This window comes from Garra rufa, chromosome 11 (genome assembly GCF_049309525.1).
Source record: "Garra rufa chromosome 11, GarRuf1.0, whole genome shotgun sequence".
NCBI lineage: Eukaryota > Metazoa > Chordata > Actinopteri > Cypriniformes > Cyprinidae > Garra > Garra rufa.
In genome coordinates, this window is record NC_133371.1 from 47,453,050 (window position 1) to 47,468,142 (window position 15,093).

General features: G+C 33.3%; 1 protein-coding gene across 24 annotated transcripts in view; it reads left to right on the top strand.

The window, feature by feature from the left end:
- The first annotated feature begins 2,977 nt into the window (after positions 1-2,977).
- The window catches only part of celf6 (CUGBP Elav-like family member 6), a 128,726-nt gene continuing 116,610 nt past the window's right edge, over positions 2,978-15,093 (top strand). For all 24 annotated transcript variants that reach the window (XM_073850695.1, XM_073850705.1, XM_073850714.1 and 21 more), the window contains exons 1-2: positions 2,978-3,321; positions 11,678-11,760. In XM_073850695.1, coding sequence (XP_073706796.1) covers positions 3,096-3,321; positions 11,678-11,760 — 309 coding nt within the window. In that variant the 5' untranslated portion in view covers positions 2,978-3,095. The remainder of the gene's footprint in view (positions 3,322-11,677; positions 11,761-15,093) is intronic.

Here is a 15,093-nt window from a genome sequence, read left to right on the forward strand (position 1 = left end):
AGACTTCTATTAATTTAAAAATGCTAAATTATAAAACTAAAGAAAACTAAAGACACTTTCTTTAGTAGTTGGGCCAGTTGTAAGTGCTCATGGCGCTGTTCATGTTCAGTAGTGCTGAATAATGCTGTTCAGCAGCATGCGATTGAGTTCAGCACCATGGACAGCGGTCGCATGTTAAATTGCCATTTGAAGACTGAACGATGCCAGTCATTTACAAACAATCAGGTTCATCTAAGATCAAACAATAGAAATGAATCAGATTCATTTTAATTTATATTGTATCTTTTATCCTTCATTCTTAACCTTACAGGATTTAGTAATTGTGTTGTTTTTTATTTTGTCTATGCAGTTTTTATTCATTTTTATTTATATATTTTAGGTATTTTAGGACATCAAGCCAAGAGGCTATGTGAAGTCTGAATGATGCCAGTCATTTACAAACAAACAGGTTCATCTTTAAAAACCAAACAATAGAATCTGATTCATTTTAATTTAAAGTAAATGATTAATGCTGTTTAGCAGCAGTCAGTGCATGTGATTGAGTTCAGCACCATGGACAGCGGCCACATGTTTAATCGCCATTGGAAGACTGAAAGATTTTAAAGTTTTTGTAATTTTGTGTTGTTTTTTGGTCATTTTTAGTATTTTTTTATTTTATTTTGTCTATGCAGTTTATATTAATTTTTATTTATTTTTTTGTTATTTTAGGACATCAAGTTAATAGGCCAGCTGAAGTCTGAATGATGCCAGTCATTTACAAACAATCAGGTTCATCTTTAAAAATCAAACAATAGAAGTGAATCATATTCAGTTTAATTGTAAAGTATTTTCCTTTACCATCATTTTTAACCCTAAATGATTTCTGTGTTATTTGCATACAGACATTTGAGATGCATGCAGTCTCTAGTTTAGAATCAACACTAGATTCATTTAAAGCATATGTATGAAGTTTTAGGCAGTCAATACTATGGTAGAGCTATTTTAGTATAATTTAGATACTGTCATATATTTTTTATGAATATTCTAAATAAGCTTTCATTTTAATTTTTGTTAAAGTTTTAGTAATTTTGTATTTTGTCTGGGGTTTTTTTGTAGTCATTTTTAAAATTTGTATTAGATTTTTTGTTATTTCTGTATATCAGGTTAAACTAAATAAAATGAGAAATGTTGCCTGGGCAACTAGCTGAATTTTATTTCAGTTAGCATTTTTTTATTTCAAGTAAAAAACAAAAATGTTTTTAGTGGTTTTAATTTTAGTTTCAGTTTTGCTTAACTATAATAAACCTATGGTGTTAGATTATGAAAGCAATTATTTGTTGATTGATTTAAAATGTAAATAATGTAGCTAAAAAGCTCAGCCAAGCATAAATTAATTTATCAACTTATTCTATACTGTAAACTTTTAAATAAAAGTTTAAATGTATTTTAATGGTTTTAATTTTAGTTTTAGTTGTAATTAACTAAAATACACCTATTGTATCAGAATATAATAGCATGACACTGAATGACTTATACTGTAGGCCTAATTATTGTACATAGAAAATTATAATAATATCACAGTACTTTGCTGAAATACAAGTTATATCCAAAATTAATGTTTTTAGTGATTTAAAATGTAAATAATGTAGCTAAGAAGCTACAAGTGTTAGAAAATAGTGATGAACAATATGTAAATGTATTTTTATTTTATTGATTTATTTTATTTTTTATTTACTTAGAGATTTTTTTTGCCATTGAGATGACTGGGAAAAATGTCCCACTTAACCAGAATTCATTCATATTTCTTGTGGAATGATTAAACCGTAGATAGTTTAGAATCAACACTAAATTATTAAATAAACAACACTAAGAATAAAATTTCATTTAAAGTGTAAAAGTGACGTTTTAAGCAGTCAATACCATCAAACAGTTATTTTTGTATAATTTAGATACTATTAATATTTTGAATAAGTTTTTTATGTTTTGTTTTCTAAGATTTTGTTTTCTGTTTTCCTTTTCATTTTAGTTCAAAATTTAGTTGGGTCATTTTTAATGTTTTTTAATTTTGTAGTTTTTATAAATTCTTATTTCAGTTTTCAGAAATGCTGCCTTGGCAGCAAGCTAAAATAAAAAGTGTTTTATATTTTATTTCAGTTAACATTCTTTCAAGGAAATATTTTTTTGAAATGTTTTTAATTTTAGTTTTAGTTTTACTTAACTATAATAAACCTATGGTATCTGATTATAATAGCATGACACTGAAAGACTTATACTGTAGGGCTAATTATTGTACATAGAAAAATATCATGATAATATTACAGTACTTTACAATTATAACCAATTTAATGTTTTTTAGTGATTTCAAATGTAAATAATATAGCTCAACCAAATATGAATTAATTTTCATCAATTTATTTTGCACTGTACATTTTTAAATAAAGACTATTTTCGAAGAATAAAAATGCAGTTGTGTTGTTTTTTACCCTGATGTGTTAGAAAATAGCGATACACAATATGCACTTTTTAATTTTAGGTATTAGGGGTGAATTGAGATCATTTGGGACACTTTTTCCATTTAGATGACTGGGAAAAAATCTCCCAGTTAAACAGAATTCACCCGTATTTCAGGCAGAATTATTAAACTGTAGTTATTTCAGAGGTTATACACTCTCCCAATTCTAGGGTTAAAGCTGCGGTTAAACATGTTGCTTTTATACAAAATTCACTCCGTGTTTTGAGATCCAAGCCTTTAAACGCCGTACAAACGTTTGTCTCGTCGCTCCGTATCCCCCCCCCCCTCCTCCCTCCCCCCTCCTCCCTCCCACGAGCACCTTCACTCATGCTTCCCTGCGATTGGCTGGCCCGGACTTGTTATGCAAATGAGCCGCGGGTGCCTTCAAAAGGCGCGCTCTGACGTCACGAGTCAGAGTGGCAGCTGACACACGGGGAGAGAGACAGATGGAGAAAGTGAAAGAATCCTGAGGAGAAAACAGGCGCGATACCGACCAAACCAAGAGAGGAGCGTACAGCTGTGACAGAGGGAGAGGAAGAGGAAGAAAGAGAGAGGAGGAGTGGATGGTAGAGAGCCGGAGACACAGCGAGTGGGAGGGAGAAAGATGGCCTCGGTCACGGCGGAGAATGGTTTCAGCACCGCGAACAGCTCCGGCAGAATGAACGGACTCAACAGCGCGATCCCGATGAAAGATCACGACGCCATCAAGCTCTTCATCGGTCAGATCCCGCGCAACCTGGAGGAGAAGGACCTCAAACCGCTCTTCGAGGAGTTTGGCAAGATCTACGAGCTCACGGTGCTCAAGGACCGGTTCACCGGAATGCATAAAGGTCGGACTTGGCTTTCTGTTGCTTTCTCTTCGTATAAACGAGCCTGTGTGTGTGATCAGCACGTGCAAATCCGCCCATCTTCTCTATCCATGTGAAGAACCTTTAAAGTAGCGTCATGCATGTTCATAAAACTGCTGGTGAACTTTCACTATTAAAAACGAAAGCTTTAATAAATATCAAAAACTTTTTTTAAATGGAAACCTAAAAAATATCATTTTACATCACTAAATTAGGTTAGGTCAGGTTGAAATAGCTCTTTAAGGTAACAATGGCAGGTTATCACGTTTAAAGTTAAAGAGCAAATTGTTATACAGCCTTAAAAATCAAGGTTTCAAAAGGGTATTTTTGCAGTGATGTTCTTGCAAGAACATTTTTTGATGTGTATAGAATCTTTTCTGCATTTGAAAGATTCCTAAATGTTTAAGATTCTCCATGAAACCATCAATGCCAATAAGAACATTTTTAAAATTTATTATTTTTAAATAAAGTTTCCAAAAGGGTGTTTTTGCAGTGATAGAAGAATCATTTTTGGTTCCCCAAAGAATCTTTCAGTGAACAGTTCTTAAAAGAACCATTTTGAAGAACAGTTTTGATGTGTATAGAACCTTTTCTGCATTTGAAAGGTTCCTAAATGTTCAAGATTCTTCACGAAACCATTTATTTTGAAAGAGTACATTCTAAAAAATCAAGGTTCCAAAATGTTGTTTTTGCAGTGATGTTCTTGCAAGAACATTTTTTATGTGTATAGAATCTTTTCTGCATTTGAAAGGTTCCATGGACGTTCAAGGTTCTTCATGAAACCATAAAGAACCTTTATTTTTAAGAGTGTACACTTTTAAAAATAAAGGTTCCAAAAGGGAGTTTTTGCAGTGATGCCAATGCTCCTAAAAGAACATTTTTTTAATCTAAAGAACCATTTTTGAATATATAAAACCTTTTCTGCATTTGAAAGGTTCAATGGATGTTCAAGATTCTTCACAGAACCATCAATTCCAATAAAGAACCTTTATTTTTAAGAGTGTATTATGAATTAGCAGTTTTATTAAATATGTATGGAATTTTTCTCTTAAAAATAAAGGTTAAAAAAGGGTGTTTTTGCAATGATGCCATTTTTGGTTCCCCAAAGAACCTTTTAGTAAACAGTTCCTAAAAGAACAATTTTAAAGAACATTTAAAAAATCTAAAAAAAAAAAACTTTTTTGACTATATAGAACCTTTTCTGCATTTGAAAGGTTCCATGGATATTCAAGGTTCTTCACGGAACCATCAATGCCAATAAAGAACCTTTATTTTAAAGAGTGTACACTTTTAAAAATAAAGGTTAAAGAAGGTTGTTTTTGCAGTGATGCCATAAAAGAACCTTTTTTGGTTCCCCAAAGAACGTTTTATTGAACAGTTTCTAAAAGAGCCATTTTGAAGAACATTTTTTGATGTGTATAGAACCTTTTCTGCATTTGAAAGGATCCATGGATATTAAAGGTTCTTCACAGAACCATCAATGCCAATAAAGTGTACACTTTTAAAAATTAAGGTTCCAAAAGGGTGTTTTTGCAGTGATGCCATAAAAGAACCTTTTTTGGTTCACCAAAGAACCTTTTAGTGAACAGATTCGAAAAGAACCATTTTGAAGAACATTTTAAAAATCTAAAGAACCCTTTTTACTATATAGAACTGTTTCTGCATTTAAAAGGTTCCATGATTGTGTAAAGTTGTTCACGGAACCATTGATGCCAATAAAGTATACACTCTCAAAAATAAAGGTTTTTGCAGTGATGCCATTTTTGGTTCCCCAAAGAACCTTCAAGTGAACAGTTCTTTTGAAGAACATTTTTTTGATGTGTATAGAATTATTCTGCATTTGAAAGGTTCCATGAATGTTCAGAGTTCTTCACAGAACCATCAATGCCAATAAAGAACCTTTATTTTTGAACAAGCATTATTTTAAGTGTGGAGTGAAGTGTGTGTGTTTGTGGATCAGAGCAGCATCAGTGAAAACACAAACCCAGATGAAATAGCGTTCAGCCATTTTCACGAAGCACGTCGCCTGATGTTCTGATGGAGCTTTTTTTTTTTAGAACTCTGGATGTGAGTTTCTCCATAACAGGCATATATACAGCATATTGCTTTTTTACTTTGCTGTCTCACATCAAAGCAACTGCATTTTACTTTGCAAAGTCAAATGATAATCTTATAAAGTTCATTGCTGTGTATTTGTGTTGCCTTTTTAGCTTAAGTGTCCTTGCAATAAATGGTTTCTTCTGTACTAAATAAAATAGAATGAAACTCCTTGTGCAAAGACGAGTGATGTGGGCAAAACTGAAATTAAATAAATAAAAAAAATATGTTTGCAATGGGCAGGAATTGGACTAAATTATTAAAGAATGTGTTGAAGCAGGCAAATGCATGATTATTTGTTTTTATTTTGCATGCACTGAGCTAATAAACTAATACATCTCACATCTTTGTGCTTGTTTTGGATTACTCACATTATCTCAGGCACATTCACATCATTTTTTACATGCATTATGCTTTGTAACGTGTCTCCATTCGGTGTGCACGCTCATGTTTTCCTCTTCTTTCATTAGAAAAAGCAAAAGCATCACTATTGTGCAGACATTATATAATCTACAAGTGCATAGGTCAGAATATTTCCATTTGGTTCTTACTTAGTCCTTCATAAACACTCTCTCTTTTTCTCTCTCTCTCTTGCTGTAATCACAGTTGTGCAAGTTTTTCTGCTGATGGTTCCCAGTGGATCAGACATGTAGAATTAAAGCTGTTAGTTTACATTAATAGGCCGAAGGAGATTCAGGGAGGGTTGGTGACACACATACACACACATGAGGAGCAGTTTAGTGTCCTCAAACCCTCTGAGAACATCAGCGGAGACTGAGTTACAAATTGAGTTCTAGTTAAAAACACTATGTCAGCAGTAGTTTATCAGTTAATGTTGACATGCAAGGAGGAACACCTTTCTTTCAACAACATTTAATTACAATGCATCATCAGTAATGCGTTTTTGGCTCTGTAAATTGCAAACTGCAGGCGGCTCGATCGATGCTTGTGGGTGTTGTTGATTTGGTTTGACCGGCCGCTGGCATTTGTGCCCTTCACACCTCTCTCAGCGTAGGTCCGTGTGCCGGTTGAGCTGTTTTGCAGCAGCCTGTGGGGTAAATCTTCAGGTTTGAGATGCTGTGAGGTTTCCTTTCGTCATTCACTTCTGTGCAACAGCAGTGTCAGTATGCGATGACCTCAAAAGGCTTTGCTTAACCCTGTAAAGCCTGAAATATGAAGTCAGAAAAATTGTGACCCTGGACCACAAAACCAGTCATAACGGATTTTTTATTTTTTTTTGAGTTGTGAGTTGTGCCAGTTTTTACTCAAAGTGACTTTATAGTGAAGCCATGACAGTACTCCCTCCAATATAAGTACTTACATATATTTCAGGATGTGGTGCATCTATGGGAACAATAACTTTGGGTCTGAAATAAACTGATTCAGAATTATAGCTTTCGGAAAAAAAGTGGTCTCGTGGGGGAGAATATATCGGGGTAAATTGTGCCAGTGATTATTAAAGTAAAAAAGAACATTTTAATGTCATGAACTGTAATGCAATATAAAATCAAGACAAATTCAATACAAAATTACTCATTTAAGGTTTATTTGGATATTGTTACCCTATTAAACTATTGGCATGTCAGATTTTCTACTTTTTTTGGAAAACACAAAAAAAAAAACTCAAATACACAATATATGATATTTGTGAATCATTAGAACGCTCTCTGTCAACAAAATGCTGTCTGTCAATTACGTAACATATACGAATAAAGTGACTTTTTTTCTGAACATTTCTGAACATCCCATTGTGACTAAGGCCACTTAAAAAACTGAATAAAACTTCTCTTTACTAACAGTGCAAACTCAAAACTTAAAAAAAAAAATTGTGTTAGCTAAACTAAAAAACCTCAGGTAAATCAAACACTGATGAGGCATGCTCATCTCCTCACACAGATTATCCCCTATGGGTATGTAGGTCTAGATCAGGGCTGCCCAACCCTGTTCCTGGAGATCTACCATCCTACAAAGTTCAGCTCCAACCCCAATCAAACACCCCTGAACCAGCTAATTAATCTCTTAGGTGGCACGTGATAATTAGATTTTTATCTCACTTGCAAGATATAAACTCACAATTGCAAGAGAAAAAAATCTGAATTGTGAGATACAAAGTTGCAGTTATTTTTGTTATTTATTTTCCTTTTTTTGTCCCTGTGGTGGAAGAAATGGCCTTCCATGCAATACAGTTGTAATATATTGCATTAAAAATGCAATAATATGCACTGGACTCCTGGGACAAGACAGCACAACAATGGTAACACAAGCACACAACATGCAATATAACACAATTCTGGACCTTTCAATAAAAACTAATACGCCTGCAAGCCTATTTCACATAACTCTACAGTCTCAGTGACTGATTGAACTCAAACCTTGTCAGAATTCACCCAGACGCAGAGCATTCTGAGTAACCAGCAGCGCCGCAGTAATGTGTGGCCAGCTGAAATTCAAAAGTATGTTTGCATCAAGTAAAACTTTGATGTTTTTTTCTGTGAAGTTTAACTCTCATGGTTTGTTTGGGATCTCAGATGCCCTGCAGCTATTTTAAAAGCCTGAAAAATGCACTTGCAGTTACATAAAGCATGAATATATGCAATGGATTTTCAGCAATACTCTGACTGGTGTAGAGAAACTCTCATGCCACACTGAAAAAACACTCATGATCAGTGTTTTTGACCATTTTCTAGTAAATTTCCAGTAATGAAACGAATGAACAGCAGTCATAGAGCTTCCCTTTATGAAAAAGAAGTATATTCAAGTGTGCTATTAGTATACTTCTTTTAAACTAAAAAAATAGGAAAGTATACTTTGTCTACTTTTTATGTACTTCTCAGCAATATACTTAAAATGTCATCTAAGTACAGTCGTGGCCAAAAGTTTTGAGAATGACACAAATATTAGTTTTCACAAAGTTTGCTGCTAAACTGCTTTTAGATCTTTGTTTCAGTTGTTTCTGTGATGTACTGAAATATAATTACAAGCAATTCATACGTTTCAAAGGCTTTTATCGACAATTACACGACATTTATGCAAAGAGTCAGTATTTGCAGTGTTGGCCCTTCTTTTTCAGGACCTCTGCAATTCGACTGGGCATGCTCTCAATCAACTTCTGGGCCAAATCCTGACTGATAGCAACCCATTCTTTCACAATCACTTCTTGGAGTTTGTCAGAATTAGTGGGTTTTTTATTTTGTCCACCCGCCTCTTGAGGATTGACCACAAGTTCTCAATGGGATTAAGATCTGGGGAGTTTCCAGGCCATGGACCCAAAATTTCAATGTTTTGGTCCCCAAGCCACTTAGTTATCACTTTTGCCTTATGGCACGGTGCTCCATCGTGCTGGAAAATGCATTGTTCTTCCCAGTTCTTCTTTGTTCTTCGCCAAACTGTTGTTGGATTGTTGGAAGAAGTTGCTGTTGGAGGGTGTTTTGGTACCATTCTTTATTCATGGCTGTGTTTTTGGGCAAAATTGTGAGTGAGCCCACTCCCTTGGATGAGAAGCAACCCCACACATGAATGGTCTCAGGATGCTTTACTGTTGGCATGACACAGGACTGATGGTAGCGCTCACCTTTTCTTCTCTGGACAAGTCTTTTTCCAGATGCCCCAAACAATCGGAAAGAGGCTTCATCGGAGAATATGACTTTGGCCCAGTCCTCAGCAGTCCAGTCGCCATGCTTTTTGCAGAAGATCAATCTGTCCCTGATGTTTTTTTTTTTGGAGAGAAGTGGCTTCTTTGCTGCCCTTCTTGACACAAAGCCATCTTCCAAAAGTCTTGTCCTCACTGTGTGTCAGATGCGCTCACACCTGCCTGCTGCCATTCCTGAGCAAGCTCTGCACTGGTGGCACTCCGATCCCGCAGCTCAATCCTCTTTAGGAGACCATCCTGGCGCTTGCTGGACTTTCTTGGACGCCCTGAAGCCTTCTTAACAAGAATTGAACCTCTTTCCTTGAAGTTCTTGATGATCCTATAAATTGTTGATTTAGGTGCAATCTTAGTAGCCACAATATCCTTGCCTGTGAAGCCATTATTATGCAACGCAATGATGGCTGCATGTGTTTCTTTGCCATGGTCACCATGGTTAACAATGGAAGAACAATGATTTCAAGCATCACCCTCCTTTTAACATGTCAAGTCTGCCATTCTAACCCAATCAGCCTGACATAATGATCTCCAGCCTTAACAAGACAAGTTAACAAGACGATTACTGAAATGATCTCAGCAGGTCATTTAACGACAGCAATGAAATGCAGTGGAAAGTTTTTTTCGGGATTAAGTTCATTTTCATGGCAAAGAAGGACTATGCAATTCATCTGATCACTCCTCATAACATTCTGGAGTATATGCAAATTGCTATTATAAAAACTTAAGCAGCAACTTTTCCAATTTCCAATATTTATGTAATTCTCAAAACTTTTGGCCACGACTGTACACTTGACTTATACTTAAAGTCTAAATATATTTGAGCTCTACTTGTGCTCTGAGAATCCGTGTTTTGTATTGTTTTAATGTAGCATTTTATATCATAATACTCTACTGTAGTCAATGGCAATTTCATGTTTTGTTCAATTATAGCACCAACAAAAGAATTGAACAATTGAACCAAATTTTTTATATGTCCTTAGAGCATGGCCAGACATATGTGTGTCAAATTTGGTGAAAATATCTCATTTTGTTTTGGAGTTATAGACATTTTCCTATATGAGAAGAGAAAAAATTACTGGTGACTGACTTTGTTTTGCCATTTTGCTCAATTTTGGCAATTGGGCATTAGCGTATAGCCAGCACGCTATGTTTTCGAATTCGGGCATCGTGCTGATGACCCATATCGATTTTTGTATTGATACGTCAATGCGTTCATAAAATATAACATTTTACTACAAAAATTCAAAATAGCCAAAATTGGGTACCATGATGCACCGAATCTAAAGAGACCAGTTTTGTGATTTTTGGCCAAACCATACAGAAGGTATAAGCTAAAATAGCCATTTTTTGTATTTCCTGACCATTAGGTAGCACTGCGCCGAAACACTGCAAGTAGCCTCAGGTCATGCTTGTTATAACACACACCAAGTTTGGTCTCAAAGTGAAAGTCCCACTTTGCACACTGCAGGTTTGGCCGATGGGTGCTGTGTGTACATTGGTGGTCCCTAAGGAGGGCACTTCAGCATGTCTTCTGTAAGGTGATGAGAAATTGTGCTGCCGCTGCAGAAATGCCTCTCAGAGGGTCACCGCCGCCACACATGGGGCAAAAAACACATTTGCTTTTGATGTTTAAGCATGTTCATATTAATTTGCAGCGCCACTTTGGTGGTGGAGGTGTCTGAAAATGCATATGTGGGGATTTTTTCTGCTATTTGTCCAATTAATACAATTTTGAATATTGCTGTCGTTTGCATAACCATCAGACGTGTCTCTCTGCAGGATTTTGTGTGTTTTTATGTCTCTATGCAGCCTCGAAACTGTTAACCAGTCTAGTCATTCACATTGCACATTCTTTCTGGCTTTTAATTTAAAAATATAGATTATTTATTCTTTGTTTATTGTATTGTCTTTTTTATTTTAATTACATTTTTTTCCCTTTATTTTATTTTTCTTTTAATTTGATAATATAGATTATTTATTTTTTGTTCATTGCGTGTGTAATTTTTCTTTATTTTATTTTATTTTATTTTATTTTATTTTATTTTATTTTATTTTATTTTATTTTATTTTATTTTATTTTATTTTATTTTATTTTATTTTATTTTATTTTATTTTATTTTATACCTCTGTTTGGTCAGCTTTTGTTTTTTTTTAAATTGTGCTTCCTAAGTAAATTGCCACTGAAAATTGTCAATTAATGTGATTTTAAATATTGCTGTCATTTGTCAAAATGTAGATTATTTATTCTTTGTTTATTGCATTGTCTTTTTTATTTTAATTGTTTTATTTTATTTTTATTTTTTATTTGAAAATATAATTTATTTATTTGTTTATTGCATGTGTCATTTTTGTTTTATTTTATTTTATTTTGTACCTTAGTTTGGTCAGTCTTTTGTTGTTTTAAATTGTGCTTTCTAAGTAAACAGCCACTGAAAATTGACAATTAATGTGATGTAAAACTAATAACAATCTAAACATAGTATAAAAGAAGCCAGATTTCTCCATTTTCTGATGGTGTTTGCATGTGTTTAACATCTCACACAGATGAAGTGTTAAAAGGACTGACATGTGTTTGTGTGTGTTTGTGTGTTTCAGGATGTGCCTTTCTAACGTACTGTGCCAGAGAGTCAGCGCTGAAGGCCCAGAGCGCTCTCCATGAACAAAAGACTCTACCCGGGGTGAGACATGCTTTATTCTTTGATTTCTCTCTCGCTCTTTCTCCTGAACTCATAATCAAACTTACACTAATAGTGTAAACACAGCTCTGGTGCTGCTGGCAACTGATTGGCTGTCGGACCATTTCTGCTTCCGTCTGATTCGCTCATGTTCGGTAATGAGGTTTTGGAGGGCAGCGTCTGACATTTGAGCAAGATCAGGCAAATAATATCAGACTCTTTGTTTTATTTAAAGGAGTGCATCTGTTTTTATAGGTTGTGTTTACAAATCTGATTTGCTTTTTGGATTTGAGACAATTAAACATCATAACAAATATGCAAATGTGTAAAATAAATGTGACCCTGGACCACAAAACCTGTTTTTGTAGCAATGGCCAAAAATACATTGTATTGATCAAAATAATCGACTTTTCTTTTATGCCAAAAATCATTAGGATATTAAATAAAGATTATATTCCATCAAGATATTTTATAAATTTCCTATCGTAAATATATAAAAACTTAATTTTTTGATTTGTTTAAAGGCATTTTTCAAAGTATTTAGATTTTTTTGCACCTCGGATTCCAGATTTTCAAATAGTTGCATCTCAGCCAAATATTATCCTATCCTAACAAAGGTAATCTCAATTTAAAAAAAAATTCTCAATATTGTACAAAATCTAAAATATTGAGAAAATTGCCTTTAAAGTTGTCCAAATGAAGTTTTTAGCAATGCATATCACTAATCAAAAATAAAGTTTTGATATATTTACAGTAGGAAAATATCTTAATGGAACATAATCTTTACTTAATATCCCAATTATTTTTGGCATTAAAAAAAAAATCGATAATTTTGACCCATACAATGTATTTTTTGGCTATTTCTACAAATATAATCATGCTACTTGCTCCAGGGTCACATTTTAAAAGAGAACAGAATAAATTCAACACAGAATAACAACACTATTGTCTTCAGTAGAGCTGTTTATTGCTGAATTGAATTTGTTTCATAATTGATGAACTTTTCACAGTTATTGAACTGAACCGAATCAATAATAATGATGCCATTGCCTTTTTAGAGCTTCTTTATAACTCTTTATTTGATGATGTTTGCATTATGGATTTTGTTATTTTCCAGTTTATTACTTGTCAGGCTGCTTTGAAACAATCTGTATTGTATAAAGTGTCATATAAATATAGCTAACTTGACATGAAAAGAAAAAATGAATAAATAAAGCAGTGCAATTGACAAAGAAAGATTAAAATGGAAGATGTTAAAACATATGAATGAAGTTATAGTTGCAGGATAATTTGGTTTTAAATTGGTTGAGTGGATGCTGTCATTTTATTGAGTTACAGGTGCATAAATGCATTTAACACCTATAACACTTTATTGTATAAATACCTATAATGCATGAGGACATACATCAAACACACAGCTGGAGAAAAACAACTTTATCACGGTTTCTTCAGGATCTTTTTAGTTCATTCTTTGAAAATTGACCCTTCAGCAGGGAAGCATGTCAGTGAGCTTCTAACTGCAAATATCGGACTGATAAAGAAAGCTCTTGAAATGTCATCAGTGTTTTACACATGAAAGTGAAATATGAGATCATTAGGAAATGAGAAATGCTAAAACAGACAATGAATCTCTCAAGGGTTTTTTATACTCTGTTAAGATTAAGAAGAACATTTTCTTGCATTTTCTTTTTGAAAAGATCAAGACAAAAATACTGCATAATGTATAATAAAAGTAGTTGTAATGCATTATGTCTTGTAATGCACTTTATATGCATTGTGTGATCTCATGAATAATAAAAAAACACATAATTTTTATAATACATTATAACACCTTCCTATTCATTGTTACACCTTTAAAAAGTATAATGCATTAAAACATGACAAACAAACCTTCAAATATTATAATTCATTTAAACTTTAGATATAATGCATTACGAACACCTTTAAAATGCATTATGAATAAAGGCTAGAATAAGGAATCAAGTGTTTCTAAATACAAAATATACACTTAAACCTGTTCATAACACTTCAAGCTCATCGTAATCTCATGTATTTCGAAACTATTTAAGCGATTTGACAAGATACATAGTCATTTCTCATCAAATTCTTCCAAGACCAAATGATCTGAGCAGCTTTCCATACATTTTTATTCTCTTACTGTATCGATTCTATTTTTATTTTTATCTATTTCAAATATTAATTCATTGTCTGAACGTGGTTATTTGATATAATCACAGTTATTTGAGGTAACCACAATAATAGTGCAGTATAGTTAACTAAAACTGAAACTAAAAATGTTACTTGAAATAATTCATTAAAACACGACAAAGAAACCTTCAAATATTAAAATGCATTTGTACTTTATTTATGAAAAGATATAATGCATTGCAAACACCTTTAAAATGCATTATGAATAAAAGCTGGAATAAGGAATAAAGTGTTTCCAAATACAAAGTATGCACTTAAACATGTTTAAACATAACACTTTATGTAATATAAAAAGAAAAGGAGTATGAACATAAATGCAATCAATTGAATAGCTGCATTAAATACTTTGACACAAAAGATCTTTGCATATATATATATATATATATATATATATATATATATATATATATATATATATATATATAAGTTTATTTTATTCTAAAAATAGATTTGGACATTTATCATCATCTTTAGAAATGTTAACAGATCATCTAGACCTCTGATCCTAATAAAATCACTACAATTAAACATTATTTTGAGCACACATGTCATTTTTTTAAATGTTAAAAAGAAAAATCCATGTGATCAGTTTATTCTAATGTCTTTTATTTTGACAGGTATTTCCTTCATCCTTTTCCTGATTGTTTCCATGCATTTCCTGTTAGTTAGTGTGAGTTAACCACAGGCCTCAAGGTTTGGCTGGTTAGTTTGCTTATAAATCTGCAGGATAAAACATCTTTGTCCATTGCAGTCTATTCAAATTTATCCATGTAAAAATCAAAACTTTTGTTCCCAATATGCATGAACAAAATGGCATCACTTTTTTTCAGACTGAGATGAGAAATCTATAGGAATCCTAATAGATAAAGACTCCAGACCTTAGATTGGAATGTATTTGTGTTTGCCTGCATCCTTTGTTGAGCCATTTTGGTGAGTATTCATTGCTTCTTATTGTTTCCTGACATGCTTTGGTGCTTGGCTGTTGGATTTTTACTCTATTTTTGAAAAATGTTACACTTTGCAGTTGCATTCATATTGAATAAATATTCAAGAAGCAGATGTTTGGCAGTGCAGAGGACTTTGCGTTTGTTTAATTTATTGTGCTGGAAAAGGAAAGTCTGGTCGCGT